Source organism: Danio aesculapii, chromosome 16 (genome assembly GCF_903798145.1).
Source record: "Danio aesculapii chromosome 16, fDanAes4.1, whole genome shotgun sequence".
Classification (NCBI taxonomy): domain Eukaryota; kingdom Metazoa; phylum Chordata; class Actinopteri; order Cypriniformes; family Danionidae; genus Danio; species Danio aesculapii.
Window position 1 is genome coordinate 12,357,592 of NC_079450.1, and position 25,789 is coordinate 12,383,380.

At 34.1% G+C, this 25,789-nt stretch overlaps 1 protein-coding gene across 2 annotated transcripts; it reads right to left on the reverse strand.

Moving 5' to 3' along the window:
* Window positions 1-905: 905 nt before the first annotated feature.
* dpys (dihydropyrimidinase) lies at window positions 906-24,000 on the reverse strand. Of its 2 annotated transcripts, XM_056475879.1 has the most exons (9): window positions 23,599-24,000; window positions 21,538-21,696; window positions 18,244-18,423; window positions 12,880-13,069; window positions 12,654-12,810; window positions 12,375-12,516; window positions 11,367-11,509; window positions 3,118-3,325; window positions 906-2,344 (listed from the first exon to the last, which is right to left on the reverse strand). In XM_056475879.1, the coding sequence occupies exons 1-9, from the start codon at window positions 23,848-23,850 to the stop codon at window positions 2,273-2,275; spliced, it is 1,503 nt and encodes a 500-aa protein (XP_056331854.1). In that variant the 5' UTR covers window positions 23,851-24,000; the 3' UTR covers window positions 906-2,272. The 2 variants fall into 2 exon arrangements, with proteins under 2 accessions (XP_056331854.1, XP_056331855.1); XM_056475880.1 differs by lacking the exons at window positions 906-2,344; window positions 3,118-3,325 and having other exon boundaries at window positions 11,373-11,504.
* Window positions 24,001-25,789: the final 1,789 nt, after the last annotated feature.

The window sequence follows — 25,789 nt, forward strand, 5'->3', positions numbered from 1 at the left end:
ATATATATATATATATATATATATATACACACATACACACGCATACTGTTGAAGTCAGAATTATTAGCCCCCTGTTTATTTTTTTCCCCAATTTCTGTTTAACGGAGAGAAGATTTTCTCAACACATTTCTAAACATAATAGTTTTAATAACTCATTTCTAATAACTGATTTGTTTTATCTTTGTCATGATGACAGTAAATAATATTTGACTAGACACTTTTCAAGACACTTCTATACAGCTTAAAGTGACATTTAAAGGCTTAACTAGGTTAATTAGGTTAACTAGGCAGGTTAGGGTAATTAGGCAAGTTATTGTATAACGATGGTTTGTTCTGTGGACTATCGGAAAAAAAATAGCTTAAAGGGGCTAATAATTTTGTCCATAAAATGGTGTTTAAAAAAAATTTAAAACTGCTTTTATTCTAGCCAAAATAAAACAAATAAGACTTTCTCCAGAAGGAAAAAAAAAAAAAAAAAAAATATATATATATATATATATATATATATATATATATATATATATATATATATATATATATATATATATATTCTTGTTGATAGTGAAGCTGAAATGTCAGCATCATTACTCCATTCTTCAGTGTTGAATTATTCTTTCATTAAATCATTTTTAGGATTTCATATTGTAATTTCTATTAACATCTCTTATTGTAATCAAAAATGTTTAAAACATTGTGCTGCTTAATCGTTTGTGGAAACTGAGATTGTAAGAATTATTTCATTTAATGAGGATCATGAATATATATATATATATATATATATATATATATATATATATATATATATATATATATATATATATATATAGATATAATAAACTGAGCAATAATGTATAATATTTTTAAAATATTTGTCATTAAATATGAGAGACTTGCAAAACATGGTGTGCTGTATAGTTTTTTATTTTTTCATTTAAAAAGTAATTAAAAAAATGTATATACATTTTCAGAGGGAAAAAAGAAAAACGAAAAAAAATCACATTCTGTATTTGGCAGTTTGGCCATGATCATTGATTGTTGTTCATAAATAAAATATAAGTCGTTTTTTATTATTTCCTAGCAGAAAATTTTTTGACTGTACACTACCTGGTAAAAGTTTTGTCGTCGATCCCAGTTGTAAGGGCAACAAATAATAACGTGACTTCTAGTTGATCATTTGGAAAAGTGGCAGAAAGGAGATTTTTCTGATGAATCATCTGTTAAACTGCATCCCAATCATCACAAATACTGTAGAAGACCTATTGGATCGCGCATAAACCAAACACTCTCACAGAAATCATTGTTTAGGATTACATTCAGTATGGGGGTGTGCGAGAGATCTGCAGAGTGGATGGCAACATCAACAGCCTGAGGTATAAGATATTTGTGCCGCTCATCACAAACATTACAAACCACAGGAGAGGGCAAATTCTTCAACAGGATAGCGCTCCTTCTCATACTTTAGCCTCCACATCAACGTTCATGAAAGCAAAGAGGGTCAAGGTGCTCCAGGATTGGCCAGCCCAGTCACCAGGTATGAACATTATTGAGTAAGTCTAGGGTAAGATGGAGGAGGCATTGAAAATGAATCTAAAGAATCTCGATGAACTCTGGGAGTCCTGCATGAACGCTTTCTTTGTCATTCCAGATGACTTTATTAATAAGTTATTTGAGTCATTGCAGAGATGTATGGATGCAGTCCTCCAGGCTGATGTGAGTCATACACAATATTAATTCTTGTTCCACTGCACCATGACTTTATATTCTATACTGTACATTTATTTCTGTTAAGTGACAAGACTTTTGCCTCAGCAAAGTTTAGGACCTTACTGTCCTAATCAAATAATTCGAAATCAAGGGATTATCATATTTTATTTTGGTAAAATAAGCATAATCCAGAGGCCTTTGCCTTTCATATAAGCCACTTCTGATACCAAATAATCAACTAGAAGTCAAGTTATTATTTGTTGTTCCTAAAACTTGGATAGGCGACAAGACTTTTGTCAGATAGTGTATATTGTTCTAGAGAGCTGAAGGAAAGTGATTGATTGAGTGTTCTAGAGAGTGGTATAAAGTTCAAATGTGTCCTAAAAACAGTTTTATGGAGCAATGCAATGCTTTCTGTGATTTTCAAAAGTTCTTTGGGGACTTTGAAGTTTCTTCTGTGGCATTAGAGTGTGAGGCATTTTTGCTAGCTATAACTGCAGCCTTGCGTTTAAAAAGTATAAACTGAATGTACTGCACATCCATCTTAGTTTTCCTTCATGATTCAGAACTATTGTTTCAGACCAATAGATATGATTTCTCCAGTGTACGGTTCTCTGCATACAGCACTCGGCGTTCCAACCTAAAAAAACAACAATAGACAAAAATAGGTAACCTACAGGGCCTAATTTTGCCCAGTTTACTCCCCTTATTATAAAAGTTTTTGTCAATGGAATCACAAAACCTTACACTACTACTTTCAACCACTTTCTTTTAATTTTTTGAGGGGAGGATCTATGGGTATGGATGAGCTTTTTCTAATCTTGTGATCTGATACTGTAAAATGAGCTTGCATAATTGACAAAAATGCAAAAAGCAGAGAGAAACATGGAAAGCAGTGAATTTAGTTTCTCCTCTGATGTCCACAAAACAACCCTGAACACTGTAGACGCTTGTTTTAGAATCAGGACCGTTAAGAGAACATTGTTCAATGTTCTGATGTTGCATAATATTTAAGAATAATGCCAAATACATTTCTCCTACTGTACCACTGCATGTGGTCTAAATTGGAAAAGCTCAACATGTTTTAGACCATGTTAACACCTGTATTTATTTTGTGAACATATTGACAAAAACACATCTTAAAGATATAGTTAACCCAAAAGGAACCATCAAAGACAATATTTGGAAAATTTGTAGAAACCTAACCATTAACTTCAATGGTAAGAAAAACAAATACTACGGAAGTCAGTGGTTACAAATGTACAACATTTTTCTAAATAGAAAAGAAAGTCAAAGAGGTTTGTGACAAGCGAAAGGTGTGTAAATGATGACAGAATTTTCAGTTTTGGGTGAACTATCCCTTTACTACATATACTAAACAGGGCCATAGAGCATAGTCTAAATCTGTCTTACCTTTTCCCGTTGATTTATTCTCTTGTACACAAATTCAGCGAAGGGTTTGCGTGGGATATATCGTCCCTCACCCGGGTTTGTGAACAGTTTGCCATTTTCATAAACCACTTTCCCCCTGGAAATTGTGACCACTGGAACCCCATGACACTGCATTCCCTCAAAGATGTTATAATCCACAGCCTGGTGGTGAGTCTTTGCTGAAATCACCCTAAGATTAAGCACAAAAAGCAGATATATATGCATCTTAATGTAAAACGTGCTGCATTCGTTGAATATCAGCTGTTTTGCTCATCTCTAATCATGATGTATTGAAACAAATCAGATTAATCCATCAGCAGAACAACATCTGAGCCCATTCAGTAAAATAGCAAACCACAGTTTTCCTCCAAAATCTGTTGTTTTGTATATTCAGCTATTTTCCCCCTCCACTGTTGAATCAGCAGAGTTCAAAGAATGAGCTCTGAGTGGCCATCTGTCTCTAAAACTGAGACAAAACAGCAAAAACAGAATGAAGATGACAGCTTTTGTGTTCAAAAGATAATTTAGGAAGACAGTAAAACTTGTGGATAATAGATAATAATAATAATAGATTTCATTATGTGATGGAAATTGGCTTTTCGTACTACATTTGTCTTAATTTCGATTAATTCATTTATTATGAATAAAAATGTAGTGCCTGCACTACCATTTCATATATAATTTGTTGCATCTATTATAATGCTATGAAAGACAAATATTTCAGCAATTCAATATGATAAATGCTACAGTATGGGAAAAGAAATGTTGCAAACACTTATTTCCTTTTGAATATACTTTTTATTTCATTTTGAATATGGTAAATTGTCCTAAATTATATAATATAATATACACTCACTGTCCACTTTATTAGGTATACCTTACAAGTACCGGGTTGGACCCCTTTTGCCTTCAGAACTGCCTTAATCCTTCGTGGCACAGATTCAACAAGGTACTAGAAATATTCCTCAGAGATTTTAGTCCATATTGACATGATTTGTCAGCTGCACATCCATGATGCAAATCGCCCATTCCACCACATCCCAAAGGTGCTCAATTGGATTGAGTACTGGTGATTGAGGAGGCCATTTGAGTACAGAGAACTCATTGTCATGTTCAAGAAACCAGTCTGAGATGATTCGCGCTTTATGACATGGCGTATTATCCTGATGGAAGTAGCCATTATAACATGGGTACACTGTGGTCATAAAGGGATGAACATGGTCAGCAACAATACTCAGGTAGGCTGTGGCTTTGACACGATGCTCAATTGGTACTAATGTGCCCAAAGTGTGCCAAGAAAATATCCCCCACAGTATCACAACCAGCAGCCTGAACTTTCGATACAAGGCAGGATGTTTCCATGCTTTCATGTTGTTGGTGATAAATTCTGACCCTACCATCCGAATGTCGCAGCAGAAATAAAGACTCATCAGACCAGGAAAGGTTTTTTAATCTTCTTAGTTTCCTTGTCTAAGCTGACTGGAGTGGCATGGTGTGGTCTTCTGCAGCCCATCCGCTTCAAGGTTTGACGTGTTGTGCGTTCAGAGATGCTCTTCTGCATACCTCGGTTGTAACGAGTGGTTATTTGAGTTACTGTTGCCTTTCTATTTGCTCGAACCAGACTGGCCATTCTCCTCTGACCTCACATCAACAAGGCATTTGTGCCCACAGAACTGCCACTCACTGGATATTTTCTCTTTCTCTGACCATTCTCTGTAAACCCTAGAGATGGTTGTATGGGAAAATCCTAGCAGAGCAGCAGTTTCTGAAATGCTCAGACCAGCCCGTCTGGCACCAACAACTGTGCCACGTTCAAAGTCACTTAAAGGGCACCTAGGTGACCCCTTTTTCCAGATTTAAGATAAGTCTTTTGCGTCCCCAGAATGTGTCTGTAAAGTTTCAGCTCAAAACAAACATCAGAGTATTTGTTATAGCTGTCTGAAGTGTCTATATTATAGCCGGTAAAACCTGGTTGCTATTTTTTTGTACTGGGCCTTTAAGGCTAGTCCTCCCCGCCCACCGTTCCCACATGGCTGTCAACAACAGGCCTCAATCACCGCCCTTGTCTGCCTCAGGAAGCAGATCTCACGTCGCGTTTGTGAGAAATACAACAGTAAGAATTTTACCAATGAGTATTGATGCATTTTTTTGTGAGTTGCAACCATGAGTCACACACAAGGTCGTTACTAAGTTCACAAAGTGTGTGTCCTCGCACATACAGCGAGGACACACACACACCAATAGCGCAGACACCGACACACACACAGCGCGCACGTTTAGCTTTGCACTCTGTTTGCACGCATATGTGACAGGATACAGGTTAATCCTCACTACTGTATGGATATCTGTTATGTTAATGTACAAAATAAACCTGATTTAACGTCCACAAACCGGGATTGAAGCATCTTCCTTTATAACTGTTCTGACACGCGGCTGTGCTGATGAAGTAAAGCTAAATCGCTGTAATTCATTACACACAAGCACTGTTTTAAAACATTTTAAACTTGTAAAACTCACTCTTGATCACATTTGATGATGACTAATGATCCTAGCGAACTGAACTGACCTTTTATTCCCGGTTGCTTTGCGCAAGTCTGGTCTTGTTGATATGATTATACACGTGACTACCGGGACATGTTAATACCCACAGCTGTCAATCAATTCGGTGGGCGGGAGGACCGCACTCCTACGTCAAGTTGCGGTCAGTCTGAAAACCGCTCCAATTGGTCCACCGTTTTTATGTTGTTAAATTTGAAAAAAATTGGTGTGTTTATATCACCCCAATATGACGGTCTACACACTATATCTACACACACAGCTACACACAGTCCAAACAGCTTTAAAAGTAGATTTTTCACCATAGGTGCTCTGTAAATCACCTTTCTTCCCCATTCTGATGTTTGGTTTGAACTGCAGCAGCTCGTCTTGACCATGTCTTCATGCCTAAACGCATTGAGTTGCTGCCATGTGATTGGCTGATTGGAAATTTGCGTTAACAAGCAGTTGGACAGGTGTACCTAATAAAGTGGCCGGTAAGTGTACATTGACTTGATTTATGAAATGCTGATACATGTTCAGTACATGTAGCATTTTACTATGTAACCTTTTCAGAACTAAAATACTTTTTCCAGTATATAGCAGATTTAATTTTTATACAGAATTTCATAGGCTTTGTACATTTTTGCACACTGTACACTGTTTCAGAATTAAAAACTAGTTATTGTCTCCACTTGGAAACTGTTTTTCAAATAAAGGTGTTTTTTTTATCCTAATCAATTACATAAATATGCTTTTGTTGAGTTAATCTCTAAATCATAAATATTGTTGAAAAACTACACGAAATCCTTATTTGTACTCTTTTAAAGCTAGGTATAAAATACATGGTTTTAAATGATGTGTTAATTTTTATATATAAATGTAACAATTGTAGTAAATGTAACAATATATTAACAAATATAGCTTTTAACAAACTTCTGCTTCACTATGCCTGAGACTGTCAATAACCATTACCCACTGAAAAATCTCTTTTGGCCTACTGCTTTATCCTAATAATAATCAGATGAATGGATATTATGCAATTTCACAGATGAACTAACTGTCAGTTCAATCAAATGCAAGGCACAATTAGGACTGTTTGCAAAAAAAAATGTAGAATTACGCAAATGTAATGAACAATCATCTTGCTTTCAATTATTTTCCCCTAAAAACATACATCCAGTTGCCCTTAATTGTCTAATGTACAGCAGGACACGTCACCGGTGTCTTATTAGCGCGTCTTACACAATCGTTCAGCTCTGATTAATGCAATGCTGCTGTGCGCTAAACTTCAGCACATTGGTCCTCGCCACTGAACTCACATCAGCGGTTGGTTATTTGCCTAGAGGGAGCTAGCCCAGATTCACGGGGAAAAGGAACAGCAACGTGGCCCAATTATATAAGACTCAGGGCCGTCTGCTGTTTCCGTCCTCTCCACTCATGCGTGCTCCTTTACAAACGACGTGTTTGAGCAGGAAGAGCGATTCACAGTTCTTCCATTTATGGTCACGTCTTTACAGCCAATCCACTGTGTTAATATGGAGTTAGATTTGTTTCTTTATTATTCAATCAAAAATATTTAGTTTTAAAGTAAAATTAAGAACGTAGTAATTAAAAAAATCAAAGATTTCAAATAAAAACATGTTTAATTAAAAAACTGAATGAGCACACAATGAATTAATCTGATGGTAACTGCATAAAATTGCAATAGTTTATTTTTTCCAGTGTGCATTTTTTTTAATAAATGTTTTTTTTTTTATTATTTGAAACCTTTATTTTTTAATTGCATTGTACCTCATTTTGGTCAAAAACTTCATATGTTTGTTTGAATAATAAAGACACAAAATTAACCTCAGCATACATGGTTCAAAACTTTTCAACTCACAAGCAAAACATTTCAACACGCAAGCAAAGATTCTAGATGTGTTAATAATGACAGCAGAACAGAAATATTTTATGTTAATTGACATAACTTTTTTAATTAAACATGTTTTTTATTTGAAATCGTAATTTTTTTAATTACTACGTTCTTATTTTTTCTTTAAAACTAAATATTTTTGATTGAATAATAGAGAAACAAATCTAACTCCATATATTAACGCCTCGTCATGGCAACATCTATACATCCGTGCATTCCATAAGCACATTTCTCAGATCTGTTTTAATGGTTTTTGTCTTGTCAGATCAAATGTGTGAGTGAAAACACTCTAAAAATCAGGAACGGGGCGATTAATGTGATGTTTAATCTTATTCAGTTACAAATAAATTCAAGCGTACATGAAATGAAGATGCACAAATACTGAAGCCCATGAAATGAGAAGGCTGTGTTTTGAATTGTGAAATGAAAGCATTATGCCATGTTGTTGTGCTGAGCAACACTTAAGCACTGTGGTTGGGGTATTTTCACGTTATTTTTCTTTCAAAATGAAGTGTTTTTAGCCGGTGCGAGGGCTTAGTGGTTGGCACTGTCGCCTCAAAGCAAGAAGGTCGCTGATTCGAGCCCTGGCTGGGCCAGTTGGCATTTCTATGAAGTCATTCTAGGGCCATATATATTTGCAAAATTAAAGAAAGTTTTGAAATAAAGTATTAAGCAAAAAAATAAGTAAATAAATAAAAGCAAATCCCCAAATATCGTAAAGCAAAAATACATTTTTGAGAAATAAAAATACATTTTGCTAACAAAAATAAGGACTGCAGAGGGAAAATTAAGTTTTGAGAAAAAAAGAAATTTGCAAACAAAAAAAAGAACTGCATAATATAAGTAGTGCAGAAAAGCTCAAATATTTTCAATTAAAAAAAAAAAAAAACTACATATTTGCAAAAACATTTTTTATAGCATTGCCTTTACAAAACCCGTCCAGGCAATTTTACTGCTCAATTTGATTAGCTTTTTAGTCAATCCTGAGTTTGCGATGCTGTTTTCACTTTGCACCATGGTTCTGCACATTTCATTTTGTGGCCCTGATTTGACGAGGGGGCGGAGTCAAGGAAACTTGGGTATTTAAGGCAGGCAAGGACCTTCCACCACTTAAGTTATCGGCTAGAAACACAGTAACACCAAGGTGTTCTTACAGTGCAGTAGGTCCGAGTCTGTCGTAAACACCCAAGTTCCCTTGTAACATTTGGTTTGCAAATATTTTAGTTTTTTTAATTTTTAATATTTTTAGTTATTTGCAGTTCTTTTTTTGTTTGCAAATTTCATTTTTATTCCTCAAAAAAATATTTTCCCTTTGCAGTTCTTTATTTTTGTTAGCAAAATGTATTTTTGCGATATTTAAAGATTTGCATTTATTTTAAATTTTTTGCTCAATGCTTTAATTTTTGTTTTGTTTTTTGTGAGGCCCTAGATTGACTCCATACATTTCTGTTTGGAGTTTGCATGTTCTTCCTGTGTTGGCGTGGGTTTCCTCCGGGTGCTCCGGTTAAAGACATGTGGTATAGATAAATTGAAAAAAATAAATTGGCCATAGTTTATGAGTGTGATAGTGAGTGTGTAGGGGTGTTTCTTAGTACTGGATTGCGGCTGAAAGGGTATTCGCAGTGTAAAACAAATGTTGAATAAGTTGGCGGTTCTGAGGTATTGGATGCGAGTATGAAGTAAGGACTTGTGGAAGAGTGTTTTTTTTAATGGAATTTGATACCGCACGCCGAATGGAAAGAAAACAACTCTGCATTTCGCGTTTCAGGTGTCTGTGGTCCTTCGCTAACTCGTTAGGTGCAGAGAAAAGTGTCAAACAACCATGTGTGTACTGCACTTCAATAATGCAACTAAAATTGGCATACTCCACACATCTTAATCCGAGATGTAAGAAAGAAACAAATTGCTTTAACAAATATGGGACACTGGGGAGTGTTGTAACATGGGGTTAGTTAACACTGCCCATTTTAGCAATCAGAAACAACATATTCATCTGTATCGTGCACTATGAGAAGTTGCATGTGTCTTTGAGCAAGATTGTAGGTTTCATCATTATTTTTTATTAATTTTTTTAAGAAACGGATTCTCACGATAAACAAATATAAAAAAACAACTTTTAATTTGGCCCTACTCCAGGAAACCTGTGTTAGATTTGAATTTCAGAAGAAGGGGAGAAATTATTATATTGTTAAAGGGATAATTGATCCAAAACTGAAAATTGTCATCATTTACTCATCCTTCTCTTGTTCCAAACATTGACTTTCTTTCTTCAACACAAAATAAAAGAGCTATTTTAAAACAAGCTGAAAACCTGTAACCATTGATTTCCATTACTTGTTTTTCCAACTTAACAACTATTTGTTTTTCCAATAGGTTTTCAGCTTTCTTCAGAGAATCTTCTTTTTTTATTAACGGATTAAAGAAACGATGAAATTGGAGTATTTTTTTCATTTTTCATTAAATATTAAAAAAAACGTCAGTTAGTTCACTTGTTCTTTAATAAAGGTTTTTGCATAAAGTGGATAGTGTGGACATTAGTTCATCAAACTGAAATAACTTTAACTCTGTATTCTGGCTTCATCTCTGACTGTGAACAACATGTTTAAGTGTGTTAAGTCTTAACCTGATGCACAGCTATCATTTGTGGTAAATGTCATGAATGATACAGCTATTTAAAAAATTGTGTTTTTTAGATGGGATGTTTGTCATAGGTATCAGAAATCAGGTCATGTTTGGTAAATTTGGACAGATTTGCCCTCACAATTGTAATTTTCTACAGAAAGTGTTCGCGTTGCACCGTAAATGACAGCACAGAAGCCGTCTTTGCTTTCACTATCAATTTCGCCATGAAGCGCTCCTTTACCGTTGACATAACAGCTCAAAATTGTCATTTAAAATAATGCATTTAGCGTAATCGGGGAAAATACACTTTATACTGTAAGTGATCGACAAATGACATATTTATTCTACTTCAATATGGCTAATAATTATGATCCGTTTTATAACATTCCGTTTTAAAAGCAAACTGTACGGCTAGCAACATTTTAACAATTTTAATCCCTGTTTTGGAACAAACCAGTCAATCTGCAGGGAAGAAAGCACTTGTCATACAAGAAAAATAGCTGAGGTAACAGGTATCACCGGCGTTCGACATAAATTAAAGCGCATCTTTATGTTCGAGCTTTGATGTAAATCAGCAATGACTCAGAGGAGAGGGGCACAACAGGGGCCAAACCGATTTAAAGGGGGGCCGGTGCCACTGTGTCCCCACCCCGATCCGCCCCTGAGTTGTGTCCATGTTAACAAACGCTTTGTAGGGTTAGTGATTTGTTCAAAAGCTGTATATCTGATCTGGATATGTGAGTTATCCAGAGTTAATCACTTTCTTTTCATGACATATTTACTGTACATAGTGTTTTGAATACCTCTTCTGGCATTATTTTGAACATTGCATGAGTATGCATCATAAATCTCTCCTCTGAGCATGTATGAATGTCATATATTTTTGATTCTCCTGGTTCTTTACATTTAAAAAAATGAGTCTACAAACCTTCTTAAACGTAGGAAGTCAGTGAAAGTCTTGCATTTTAAGCTTCATTACAAGGCTGTACACACACTGGCAATAAATAAGCAAGTAATTTTTAAAAAATGTATTAAAGTACATTTTGTATTAACATTGGCCGTCTGTTTGTAATGCCCGGACAATGAAATATGGCTCATGATTCATTAGAGCATGTAAATGAGGTCACGCGCAGTTTTCTAGGCTGTTGTGATTTACCTGCTGGCCTTTGGGTCCCATATGACCAAGTCTGCATCAGAGCCTTTAGCAATTCTCCCTTTTCGAGGATAAAGGTTGAAGATTTTTGCTGCGTTAGTACTGGTGACTGCTACAAACCGGTTTTCGTCCATTTTTCCGCTGTGCTGGGGAAAATGAAAACAAAATGTGAGTTTTTTTGTTATTTTTGCACAATTCTTCACCTACAATAATGATAAATTCAAAGTTCAGCACTGCACTGAGTCTGGATAGATAGACAGATGAATGGATAGATTGATGGACATATGCATGGGTGATTGACAGACAGACGGATGGAAGGATGAGTGATTGATAGATGGATTAAAGGACAAACAGATGAAAGAGAAGTCTTACTAAGATATAGATAGATAGATAGATAGATAGATAGATAGATAGATAGATAGATAGATAGATAGATAGATAGATAGATAGATAGATAGATAGATAGATAGATAGATAGATAGATAGATAGATAGATAGATAGATAGATAGATAGATGAACAGACGGATGAAGTCTTTCAGTCTTTCTATTGCAGGAATTAGATAGACAGACAGACGGATGGATGCATGAATAGATAGTCTTACAATTATAGGATTAAGATAGATGAAAGGATGGATGGATGGACAGACAGACACATGGATAGATAGACAGACTGACAGACAGACAGACCGACTGACAAATAGATTGCTAGATGGTTGGATGAATGGATTGTATAGTCTTTCTATTATAGGATTAAGATGGATGGATTGATGGACGAATGGATGAAAGGATAGTCTTTCTAGTATAGGATTAAGATGGATAGATGGATGGATGAATGGATGAACGGATAGTCTTTCTATTATACGATTAAGATAGATGGATCAATGAATGGATAGACAGACAGACAGACACAGACCAGTGGATTGATAATTGATTGGTAGATGGATGGATGGATGGATGGATGGATGGATGAATAGTCTTTCTATTATAGGATTAATTTTAGAGGCACTGACCACTCCCTTCTCCCATATAACAGACATGCGGTCTTCAACACCATTGACTCCATTTGGGATTTTAGTGAAGTCATCTTTCCCAAGGGCCTTCTGGCACACAGAAAATGTGCAGTTATCTGTTCCTGTTACGCTTAGATCATCGCTGTAAGATAAGGCACATTATCATCTCATTGCTTCATCTTCATCGCATTATCTTGGCGCATGAACATAACCTTTTGTATTTCATGGAGTAAAAAAAAAGGCATGCAAGTTTGGAGGTAAAAGAAACCATGACCATACTTGGCCAGCAGGTCCATCAGATATCCAGGGGTACTGGGATCTGGTCTCAATGGTGGGCCCATGACAAAACCAGCAGCATGAGCCCAGTTCTTATGCCAGTAGTGAGTGCCATCTGTGCCCAGTCCAGCCGCAATTGGCTCTCCAAACACCACTCGACCTGACAGGAAACAATCAGTGCGATAAAATAACAGTTCTGTTCTGAATATTAATTGTGCTTTAGTCTTACCATTTCTGCGTGCATTAGCCACCACCTTCGCTGCAGATTTGCTCATGACGTGCACCACATAAAGCGGGCAATTTGCGGCATGAGCAATAGTGATGGCACGCTGTGTGGCCTCCGCCTCCACTTCTTCTGGACGACACATTTCATGCCCCTCGGGGCCCGTGATGCCCAGAGAGAGCATACGCTTTGCACCCTGTGCGAGCACAAACACAAATCAATATCCGCAGACAAAGACCATTTTAAATCAAATCCATACTCTGAGAGGCAGGCATCATTTGTATCTGAGCTACATCAGCGTAAAAAAATGCTTCACATTTAGCAACTATAATATATGGCTTCAATTATAACTGAATTAGCATTTCAGTGGTGCTCGCAATGCAGAAAAAGAATAAAGCAGTTGTTATATTTTCTGAAAGAAACAGGAGTGGTGCTCTTCGCCTAGCAAAACTCACTGCCACACTGTTAAAGGTGCTGTGTGTATGTTTTTGAGTCGTCTAATGCAGTGTTTTCCAACCCTGTTCCTAAAGGCACACCAACAGATTTTCAACCTCTTCCTAATCAAACACACCTGAATCATCTCATCAGAACACTAGAGGACGCTCCCAAACCTGAAGTTAATGCATCAGATAAGGGAGACATTGAAAATATGTACTGTTGGTGTGGCACCAGGAACAGGAATGGGAAACACTGCTCTACTGCATAAAAATACCATAGTATAAAAAAAAAACACTCAAAACAAAGTTATTGCGTATCATTTTTAACAAACCGTTTACTGCTAATTTTATGTCATTTTGCTCAAATGGATAATTGAATATTATCAGATGATGTCATTACGCTGCTGTGCCGTCAGCCAATCGCTGCATTGCTGATCGTGATTTCGAAGATTGATAGATCAGTCCTTCACAACACACGCAGCAATCTCAGATCAGTTTATCCAGACATTTAAATCTGATTCGTGAACTTGTTTGTAGAACCAAATTAGCCAGAGATCAGTTATCAAGATTAAAAGATCCAGGATCTGCCAAATCATTTCAGATCATGTAAGCGAGGTACAAAGAACGGACCCCAGGTGAATAAAAAAAACAAACTCTCAAATGTTTTGAATTTGGACTGCAATACCTAGTTAAACCACTACATGTCAATCCTACATACTGCTCCTTTAAGGCTTAGTGATTGGTTGTTACAAGTAGGAAAATGTGGTTGCTAAAGCATGCTTTATGTGAATTTTATATGGTGTCTCTGGTATCGTAGGTGGTTGCTAGGGTCTTCTGAATATTTTAAGTTTATTATTAGGGAGGATAGGGCGTGTAAATTGTTGCAAATTTTAATGGTTGCTAAATTGGCATTGGTCTTTTTAAGGGTGTGTAATAAGAATTAATTAATTAATTAATTAATTACTATGGACCAGTAGCCACTGACATTCATAGTAGTTTGTTTTTGATTATGCATGCCAGTGCCTACCAATTTCCAACATTCTACAAAATATACAGAAACAAACAGTTAAATTGCGTTATTAAATTGAATACGTTTCTATTTTGGTGGTTAGCACAACAAGTCGTCTGACAACAAGAAGGTCTCTGGTTTGAGTCCCGGCTGGGTCAGTTGGCATTTCTGTGTGGAGTTTGCATGTTCTCCCTGTGTTCGTGTGGGTTTCCCCCACAAGTCCAAAGACATGCGGTCCAGGTGAATTAAAAAAACTAAAACTGGCTGTTCTGTACTAGTGTGTGTATGAATGTTTCCCAGTACTGGGTTGCAGCTGGAAGTGCATCCGCTGTGTCAAACAAATGCTGGATAAGTTAATTCCGCTGTGGCGACCCTTAATCAATAAAGGGACTAAGATGAAGGAAAATGAATGAATGTATGAATTTCTATTTCGGGGTGAACTATCCCTTTAATGCACAAATCTGTAATGGAAAATCCTCCACTCTCTCTTTCACTGTCACCCTCTTTTGGCGCTGACTAGAATGTAAAATTCACTAATAGGTTAATTAATGTGCATTTAGATAATTAGTGAAGGCAGGTGTTACAGGTTACTAAGCGACTTTAAAAAGTCATTAGCTGAGGAAAGAAAAGGTGGAAGGAGTCATTGTGTGAAATGGTGCTGAAAGAATCAGTGCATATATTAAGAGTCTGTGGTTTTCCCTCTTAAAAATTAGGATTTTTTAGTTTTTCATTTATATTTCGAAAGGCAAAGACAGATTTTTGTTTTCTGTTAGTGTTCTGGGTTTGTTTTATAAAACTGGTGGTCTAGTACTTGACTAGGAGTATTTCTCATTTAGTGGTCTGTTTAAGATGTGTGTTTCAGTCTTTGTAAAGTCTGGTCTTGACACATTCTTTCATGCCTGAGGCTAAATGACCAATGCATGTCCTCTCTCCATACTTGAATTATGCTAGAGCGTATTCTTTATGAAGCAGTGACATGTATAACCTCCTTTAAGAACCGCTTCTTTAAAACTCATTTGTGTATTTGGCGCCCTCCAGTGGACTCATTTAACTACATTTGTGATTTATTCTTAGAATAATGCACAAGGTTTCAGTTAATTAAAACATTTCAACACATATGTACCTAAATTTAAAACTAATTTAGACAAATATGTGTACATTTTTTAATTATTTGTAAATTATTATAACCTGTCCAATGGATTCTGACCACCTCTAGATTAACAGGACACATCTGGTTTTGTCCTGTACTTTTGCTGCATGCAGTATTAAAAACACAGAAATTGTCAGTATTTATGTGATGAAATAATGAATATTATTAATTTTGTACTAATCACACATCTATGAGAGTGTTTGTAAAATAGCATTTGTAAAATAGTGATAGTGTTTTGTAAAAGTCACCATTTGACTTATTGACCACTGTACTTTATAACTTTTAACAGTGCCATTTTATGTTAGTTTAAAGGCCCGGGCAAGTTATTGTGCAACGTGGACTGTTTGTCTAGGGTTTGATCTACTTTTAAAGAATGATTTACAAAAAGCCCTTTCACACTGGTTTACTCTTCTTAAACCACGGTGAAGTTTAACTCCAGGGTTAAAACACTAAATCCTTCACAGGCTCATGCTGATTCTCATGGAATTTCTAACCTCAGTGTTAGAAGCAGTAATGGAGATGGCTAATAAATACTTTCTGGTATATTATATAATATACAGTGCTCAACATAATTGAGTACATCCCGTTTTGCAAATGAATCTTTTTATCCATTTCTCAGTGAATAAGGGTAATATATTTTGGTGCGTTTGAACAAAAAAGATTTATCAAACATATATATTTATTTAAATAATATTTTATTTACAGAAGATCTTTAAAAATAGAAAGATAATACGTTTAAATTCATGCGAAATATTGCAAAAACAACTTGTAAAACTAAATGTTTTTTGTTTTTTTTCTTCTCTTGAGTTTTGCTCTTTTTTTTAATCTGTTATATTAGCCCCAGATTTGGTTTCAGTACTGACTAATCTAATGTATATGCACAAATATAATATTGTAAAGCATCCTATAGAAAATATTCATTTAAATGAGAAATTTGTGAGGAGTGTACTCATATATGCTGAGCACTGTATATAATAAATATTCTGGTTGCCAATAAATTTTTTTTTTATCTGATAAATAACAAAATGAACTCAATGTTCAAGTTTTAAAATATAGTTTTTCATGCCCATATTTTCCTACACCATTTGTAAGAAAAGATCAACCCAGGCTCATTCTGATTATGTACGCCATATGCATTTCTGGAGAGAGCAAAATGCGTCCCAGGAGCTACGTATTTTTGCTACGGTTTTGTATTTGTGAGCCTGCCAGAGGCTGCTGTGTACGCTTTTTTAAATCTCAACTGATAATGTTTCCAAAAGCACAGATTGACCTGCCCTCCCACTTCCCTAAACTCAACCAACAGTGTTTTCAAAAGCAATCCAGAAAAAGAAAAGCCCTCGTAGCAGCCTGATTTTTACCACGTTTTCGGAATTTACCATATTCTCACCATGTTTTTTACTTGTTTATTTTATTTTTTGGCTTTTGTTTTTGTCTTACCTGCTTTCTGGAACCGTTCTTCACTGGACTCGAACCCTGTCATTGTAGTTAATTCCAGTCTTCATCTCAAGTCCACTGACATACATGGTGAGCCATGGGTAGGCCCACATGGAATCTGCGTGTGCAGAATTCCGTAGATTTTCCGCAGATTTCCGTAGAATTCCGCAGATTTTTAGCCCATCATTAATTTTCTTTATTTACTTGAGTAAATGTGTGTAAATTTATGTTTATTCAGTTTTTTTATTAATTACAGTAATATCATTGACTAATATGAAAATGTTCATCTGATTTATGTACAATGCAGTTTGTACAGTAATATTTTCTGTCTTTTGGTAGATAAATTATATGAGAGACTTGCTTTGTTTACCAAATAAAGTGAATCTAATTGGATTTGCATTTTAAACATTAAATAAAAGTTTAAAATATATTATTTTTTATTTCATATATTAAGGTTTTAGTTATGATAATCCCAAAATACTTCCGCAGAAATCCGCAGATTTTTACCAAAATTCTCCACAGAAATAGCAAAAAAATGTCCGCAGATTCCGTCTGGCCCTAGCCATGGGCAAACTGGTAACAGCAGTAAAGCTGTCCATATGGAGGTAAGCGGTCAGCTGGTAAGTGTGAAAAGGAACTGCCTCATACTGCCCTGTAGCATTCATTTTAAAGATGAAATGCAGCCATAAGTACCTCTAGCTACATAATTCCAGATCCCTAAAAATATATATAGGGCTACGTTTTCAGAATGAGCCTATGTGTCTAGTGGATACAGCATTTGTTTTAATTGCACAAACCAGCACAAATTGAGCACAAACAAACTGTGCTAATTTGGAGTGATTTGAGCAACATGGGGTGGAAAGTGACGTCACATTGTAAAAAAAAAAGCTTAATTGCTCAGACCAAACCAAACCAGCACAAATGTTTGTTTTTGCGGCACAAATCAGCATAAAAGTAGCACAAACGAATGGGATATTTTGGGGATTATTTATTTTTATGGGGTGCCAACTTCACGGAGATTAGAATTTATGCATTATTTCTGGACGTCCTGTGCAGTAGCATTATATAAGAAGTGGTTTTTTTTTTTTTTGTTTTTGTCTCTTTGTCCTAAAAGTATTTGTGTTCATCTCATTTAAATGGGTTGTCATGAGGGTGTAAACAATGAAATTTAAATTCAACGGCTGTATTTTTACCTCCTCATACAAACATACACACACAGTAATCAATATTTGACATACCAAATATTTTTTTCAAAAATGTCCTAAGAGAATAATGGGTGTTTTTTTTTTTGTTTAGTTTGAGTACTTATTCTCCTCTTAACAGTATAAGACATTTCTCACCTCCGCAATAAGGTCTCCATTCTCTGCGTGGACTTGAGCTATTGCCCCAATCTCTTTACATGTGGAGAAAACAGCGTAGAGCTCGTGGTCTTGCAGCATGAAGACATCTTTGTATGCCATGAACATCTTAAAAGAGTTGACGCCTTTATCAGAAACAAGAGTCTCCATTTCCTTCTTGACCTATAGAAAGAGCCCAACATTTATATGTTAGTGTTATTCAAATATCATCATTCATTGATCAAAATCCCATGCGATCTCAACATGACAAGAGAATCAGACTAAGTAGAATAAAAGTTCTATATATTATGTTTCAGAAAACAAAAAGCAAGTATTAATTAAGTGTTTATCTATCAATTATAATGTTTATGATTAATTCTGAATAATTATGGACCCCAAAATGTTGACCATAGCATTTAAATATCCTTACATGGTTAAATAATTTAATATTCAATTATAAGTGGTAAATCATTGCTTAATTATTTCAATTAATATCCAAAAATCTTTGCATTAATAATAATAATAATAATAATAATATTATTTTTTATTGTGGTTTTTGACCAAACAAAGTACATTTACATTGCAGGTATTCAGTCACAAAGGTGTTTTCATTTAGTTTGATATTTTTTTTAAACCACAAACTAACTTAAAACACAGAAATTAAATAAATAATTAAAATTAATTAAATGAATCAAACAAAAATTACTTAAAATAATAAGAATGAAAAAAAAATAAAGGGGTAGGAGGAGGGGATGTTGGGGGATTCGTGGTTTGAAGAGTACATTAGTCTCAATATGGATTATTAAAAGGTCCCATGTTTTGTAAGTGTTCTGGTTGATCCTCTGAGAATATATATATATATATATATATATATATATATATATATATATATATATATATATATATATATATATATATATATATATATATATATATATATATATATATATTTATTTATTTATTATTATTTTTTTTTAAGTTCATATTTTTTTTAATGATTATAAAAAGTTTGTATAAAGTTAAAAAGTAGCCTACAATGCAGGCTCCAAATATTATATTTGAAATGTTTTTATAACATTTATTAAATTTGGTAGACACATACCAAAGTGACACATGCATGTGTCCAAAATGTCACATACAATGTATATTTAATATTGCATAGAGGAAATCAAACACATGACAATTGGTACCATGCACTGCAGACAGAAATAGTTTTTTTTCATAAAGCTGTCATTTTTGTGAATTTGGCCTTTACGTAAAATTAAAGAGAAACATCCAAATTACTTTTTTTGCACTTTATCTATTCAAAATGCAGATTTCAATTACAAGACCTGTTTTGAAATACTGTTACAACTAAATTATTATTTTTTTCCTACACTGAGTCATAAATAGCCATCATTTCTGTGTGGAGTTTTCATGTTCTCCCCATGACTAAGTAGAATAAAAGTTCTATATATTATGTTTCAGAAAACAAAAAGCAAGTATTAATTAAGTGTTTATCTATCAATTATAATGTTTATGATTAATTCTGAATAATTATGGACCCCAAAATGTTGACCATAGCATTTAAATATCCTTACATGGTTAAATAATTTAATATTCAATTATAAGTGGTAAATCATTGCTTAATTATTTCAATTAATATCCAAAAATCTTTGCATTAATGATAATAATAATAATAATATTTTTTATTGTGGTTTTTGACCAAACAAAGTACATTTACATTGCAGGTATTCAGTCACAAAGGTGTTTTCATTTAGTTTGATATTTTTTTTAAACCACAAACTAACTTAAAACACAGAAATTAAATAAATAATTAAAATTAATTAAATGAATCAAACAAAAATTACTTAAAATAATAAGAATGAAAAAAAAATAAAGGGGTAGGAGGAGGGGATGTTGGGGGATTCGTGGTTGGAAGAGTACATTAGTCTCAATATGGATTATTAAAAGGTCCCATGTTTTGTAAGTGTTCTGGTTGATCCTCTGAGAATATATATATATATATATATATATATATATATATATATATATATATATATATATATATATATATATATATATATATATATATATATATATATATATATATATATATATTTATTTATTATTATTATTTTTTTAAGTTCATATTTTTTTTAATGATTATAAAAAGTTTGTATAAAGTTAAAAAGTAGCCTACAATGCAGGCTCCAAATATTATATTTGAAATGTTTTTATAACATTTATTAAATTTGGTAGACACATACCAAAGTGACACATGCATGTGTCCAAAATGTCACATACAATGTATATTTAATATTGCATAGAGGAAATCAAACACATGACAATTGGTACCATGCACTGCAGACAGAAATAGTTTTTTCATAAAGCTGTCATTTTTGTGAATTTGGCCTTTACGTAAAATTAAAGAGAAACATCCAAATTACTTTTTTTGCACTTTATCTATTCAAAATGCAGATTTCAATTACAACACCTGTTTTGAAATACTGTTACAACTAAATTATTATTTTTTTCCTACACTGAGTCATAAATAGCCAGCATTTCTGTGTGAAGTTTTCATGTTCTCCCCATGTTTCCCCCACAGTCCAAAGACATGTGCTATAGATGAATTGAATAAGCTAAATTGGCCGTAGTGTATGTGTGTAACTGTGAGAGTGTAGGGGTGTTTCCCAGAGCTGGGTTGCAGCTGGAAGAGCATCCGCTGTGTAAAACATATCCTGGATAAGTTGGCAGTTCATTCCCCTGTGGCGACCCCTGATGAGTAAAGGGACTAAGCTGAAGGAAAATGAATGAATGAGCCATAAATATCTATTTCAGAAGCACTTACTGTACATTCACCAAATATCACGGTTTTATTTATATCTGTATTTTGAAGATGTTTACAAATAGATGCGTTCATACACAATTTGTCTAATTGCATACATTTTATTCTATCCAAATGATGTGATTTTTTTTTTCAGACTTTTTGCAGAACTTTCTATGGAGTGATAAAAAGAGATATCCAAAACCCCCTCTGTACACACCTTTGTCTCATTTATGCATATGCATTTATGATATGTCAAATAAAAAGGGAGGAAAATGGAAATGTATGCAAAGTGTAACTCATTTGCATATGTAAATATAACATTTTATAAAACTTATAAACATGAAAATTTTTGCAATTCTTAATGTAATCAATCAACTTTGATGATACTTTGACTTTGATGATAAATATAGTTGGGTTTTTTTGCAGTGTATTGCATTAAGCCACAGTATTGCTGGTTTATGTAATATACTTAGAGGCAGTGTCCATACAGTGTGGTCCCACCAGGTCACGGCCATATGAAGGGAGTAATCGCAGCAGACTTTGTGGTCAGCCGTTTTCCTCCAGCGCTCATAGGCCTCCAAAAGCGAACACCCCTTCTGTGGGATGACAAAGTCCAGGATCATAGTCGTTCCTCCTGCGACTGCAGCCTGCGGACACATGTTATTATGCGGTAAAATACAGCAATATCAACACACGTTTTCAAACATGTTACAAATTAACTTTCTAGTTACATTCAAATCACCATGGGTGTTGACCTTTGAACTTTATACATCATTTTGTAAAGCTGTCCTCTTTATATGTCATTGTGCTGTTTTATTAATGACTGACAAGTCTGGACATGCAGAGATTTTTCTGGCATTTTTATTACCAGCTGTGCACATTTCCTTCTTTAACCCAGTAAACCATAGATCGTCCTATTTGATACACACATTTCAAAAGCCTCCTAATTAACAACATAATTAAAACTTTCAGGTAAGTAAACATAACTTTTATATTGATAATAATAATTCAAATGAATATCCAATAGACTTCAGATTAGGGGTTTAATTCCATAATTTTTAGAAAACAAAATGCAAGAATCAATTATGTGTTTGTGTAAATTATAATGTTTATGATTAATTATGAATAATTATGGACCTTGAAATGTAAACTATAGCATTTAAATATCCTTACATAGTTAAATAGTTTTATATTTAATTATAAGTGACGAGTCATTGCATAATTATTTCAATTAATGTCCAAAAATCTTTGTAGTAATAATAATAATAATAATGATGATGACAATGATGATGATGATAACCACAGATTTCTGCTGATTTTTAACCCAACATTGTGTCTATTTTTTTTTACTTGTGTAAATGTGTGTACATTTATATTTATCCAAATTTTTAAATTAATTTCACTAATATTATAGACTAATATGAAAATGTTTGTATGATTTATTTACAATACAGTTTGTAAAGTAATATTTTCTGTCTTTAGCAGATATATTAAATGAGAGACTTGCTTTGTTTACCAAAGATGTGGATCTAATTGGATTTGCATTGTAAACATTAAATAAAAGTTTAAATAAAAGTTTTTTAAAAAAGTATAATTTTTTATTTCATATACGATATAGGTTGTTATGATACTCCCAAAATCATTCAGCATAAATACGCAGATTTTTTACAAAATTCTTAGCAGAAATAGCAGAATATGTCCGCAGAGTACTGGCCCTACCTATATTGATATGAGCAATAAAAGATTGATACACAACATTAAACCCTTATGCATGCTCTTTTATTTTTATTAATTAATACAAATATAATGCAAGAATATATAAATACACGGCATCATATTCTGTTGTAAACATGCTAAGCTTTGCATTGAATACTGTACTTTTTTTAAAATTACTCAAAATAATGAGAAGAATATAATAATTTATGTATTTGATTAGGTTGATCACTCTCTGTATTCAATGCTGGTGTTCCCTAAATGAACTAATGACAAGCAAGGCTGGCATGAGTCATGAAGCTAATGTCATCAAACTGAATTTTATAAGCAGTGAATAATGCTGTTAAAAGTACACTATGCACTGTGAAAAATGCAGGAATCTACACAATTCCTTAGTGCTGTCCTAACACAACTCAATTAACTTATTCGTTTTTACAAATTAAAGTGGATTGAATTTTTTTGAGTGTACTGTAAATATAATCATTAATTTATGATTTATTTAGCATAACATATACCATTATCAATTAGCAATGTAATCAATAGTCATTCACAAAAAAAAAAAATTATTGGATTTATTACATTTTTAGGTGGTTGCAAACAGTGTATGAGATGAATTATACAAATTTAGTAATGTTCAGCTTAATTTGTTTGTTTAAATTCAGCCCATATAAATTGTTTGCAACCACTTACTGTAACTTAAAAAATGTGTAAATCCAATGAATTGGAATCAGTGTTGCAGTTGTGATCAACTAATTTGAATACTTCAGATAATTACAATAAACTCATTAGGAACAATAATAGATGCACAAATAATTTTCTGTCATTCATAAGTATACCTGGGTGCCGATCTGAAAGTCATCCACAGCTGTGGTGCCCATGAAGGACAGCTCCATGTGTGTGTGAGTGTCTATTCCACCCGGCAGCACCAGTCTGTGTGTGGCATCAATGACCCGTGTGCCAGCGGCCACCTGCAGATCTGTTCCAACACCACTGATAACTCCATCTTCGATATACACGTCTGCCATCACAGAGAAATCCTCATTCACCACCTTCCCCCCTTTAATCAAAATACGGCTTTGTGCTGTCATGTTTTTACTGACTAATTAATGCACAAATTACAAAAAAATTAAAAGTTTTGTATCTTCTAGATGAGTTTGTTTTCTTTAATAAACAAGTTTAAATTGAATCACTGTCTCTCTGTGTTGGGGTAGAAGTGTGTGGTCTGCAAGACTAACGGTCTGAATGTCTGTCTGGGTCTTTTTTTTCTCTCTTGCTCATTTTTTTTTCTTTACCTCACACCCATTTCATTGCGAAACCTGCCTGCCTGACCTGTCCAGCCTGTTTCTGGCAGGATGAGCATGATTTATTTGAGCTTGTTCAAATGAAGAGGTTAAAAATGTCTAGCCTCCAGGTTTGGAATTTTCTTTTTCAAACTTTTATCCTTTTCATCCCAACCAACATATATTTTATACATACTTATTCTTACGTAATCCCAGGGCCATTAATAACGAAGTTGATATTTTGCTACACTATACTGGTGTTTCTTAACATCTAGTTTTACGAGGTGGGTTGTTAGCTCAACGCTCAACCCCCAACCTGGAGGACCAAGACATACACTTAGCTTACCCAATTAACCTAATGCATGTCTTTGGACTGTGAGCGCCCAAAGGAAACCCACGCGAACACGGGAGGTACATGCAAACTCCACACAAATGCCAACTGACCCAGCCGGGACTGGAACCAGCAACCATCTTGCTGTGAGGCGACAGCGCTACCCACTGTGTCGCCATACATCTACTATATAGTGCTTTGCATAAATAATTTTCTATAGGATGCTTTATATATAATTAATTAATAAGTAGATATAATTATATACTGTATTTCTGCATATACATTAAAGTAGTCAATACCAAAGCCAACAATTAGTACACCCAAATTAATATGTTGGAAAAAAAACATAAATTAAAACCAAATTTAGTTGACATTTTGTAGTTTTTTTTTTCTTCAATAACTTGTTTGAGTTTAAATGTATTATTTATTTTTTGTTCCTAAACATGTTAGATGACCAAACTCTTATTTTGATGTAAAAACTATTTAATTAAAAGGTTTTGTTTAAATGCACAAAAATTGTCTATTTTCTGAATTCACTGAGAAATGGATACAAATGTTCATTTTCAAAGGGTGGGTGGGGGTGCACTCACCTGTACTTCCTGCACTTGCTGCTATTGCACTGCTGGTTAGACCTAAACTGGATTTCGTTGACTTGTACTTGTACATGTGTAATGACAATAAAGTTGAATCTAATCTAATCTAATTTATGCTGAGCATGGTGTTTGTGCGTGTATAGTTTTGATGTAAACTAATGTAATTACACTAGTTTACATTAAAATACAGTACAGTATAAATCCATTTAAAAATATTAAAATTTTGAGTAGGCTTACAATGTAAACCAAACACAACAACACTTCAAAAGTTGCTATCAATGTGCAGAAACATACATACACATACACACATACACACACGTATATATAGTTAACAGCGTTTTTGTCAAGGATTTTAAACGTGTTTAGACCTGTATCTATACGTGTAGCAGGCTAGTGTATTATGTATTATCTTTTCCGGCTATCAGAAATGTGTGACGGTGGATTAATGTTTGTAGTTCTCACGCCGAACAGCAGCAACCATGGTGATAAAGTATAGATGGGATACATCTGCGGATATGCACATGGTTTTTGTAACACTGTTTAACAATTATTCATTTTTTACAGCACTGTGACGGTTTAGGGTTGGGGTAGCCGTTAATAAAATACAATTTACCTTATTTGGTAATTTAAAAAATAACACGAATAATACTCGGTACAACTATTTTTCCATTACTGTGACGGTTGGGTTTATGGTTGGGGTAGGGGTAGACGTTAATAAAATACAGTAAGATGGGAAATTTAATAAATAATATAAATAATTATTGTAAACTTCCGGCCGCAACCGTATCTGATTTAGCAACAACCGCCACAGGCACAAAAAAGC

What these genes read in the sequence shown, in the direction of transcription:
- dpys (XM_056475879.1), bottom strand. Translation starts at nt 23,850, where the DNA reads ATGACAGCACAAAGCCGTATTTTGATTAAAGGGGGGAAGGTGGTGAAT. An exon ending in GGCTAATGCACGCAGAAATG is followed by an intron (nt 12,811 to 12,879) that starts GTAAGACTAAAG and finishes GTTTCCTGTCAG; the next exon opens with GTCGAGTGGTGTTTGGAGAG. An exon ending in TTATATGGGAGAAGGGAGTG is followed by an intron (nt 11,510 to 12,374) that starts GTCAGTGCCTCT and finishes CATTTTCCCCAG; the next exon opens with CACAGCGGAAAAATGGACGA.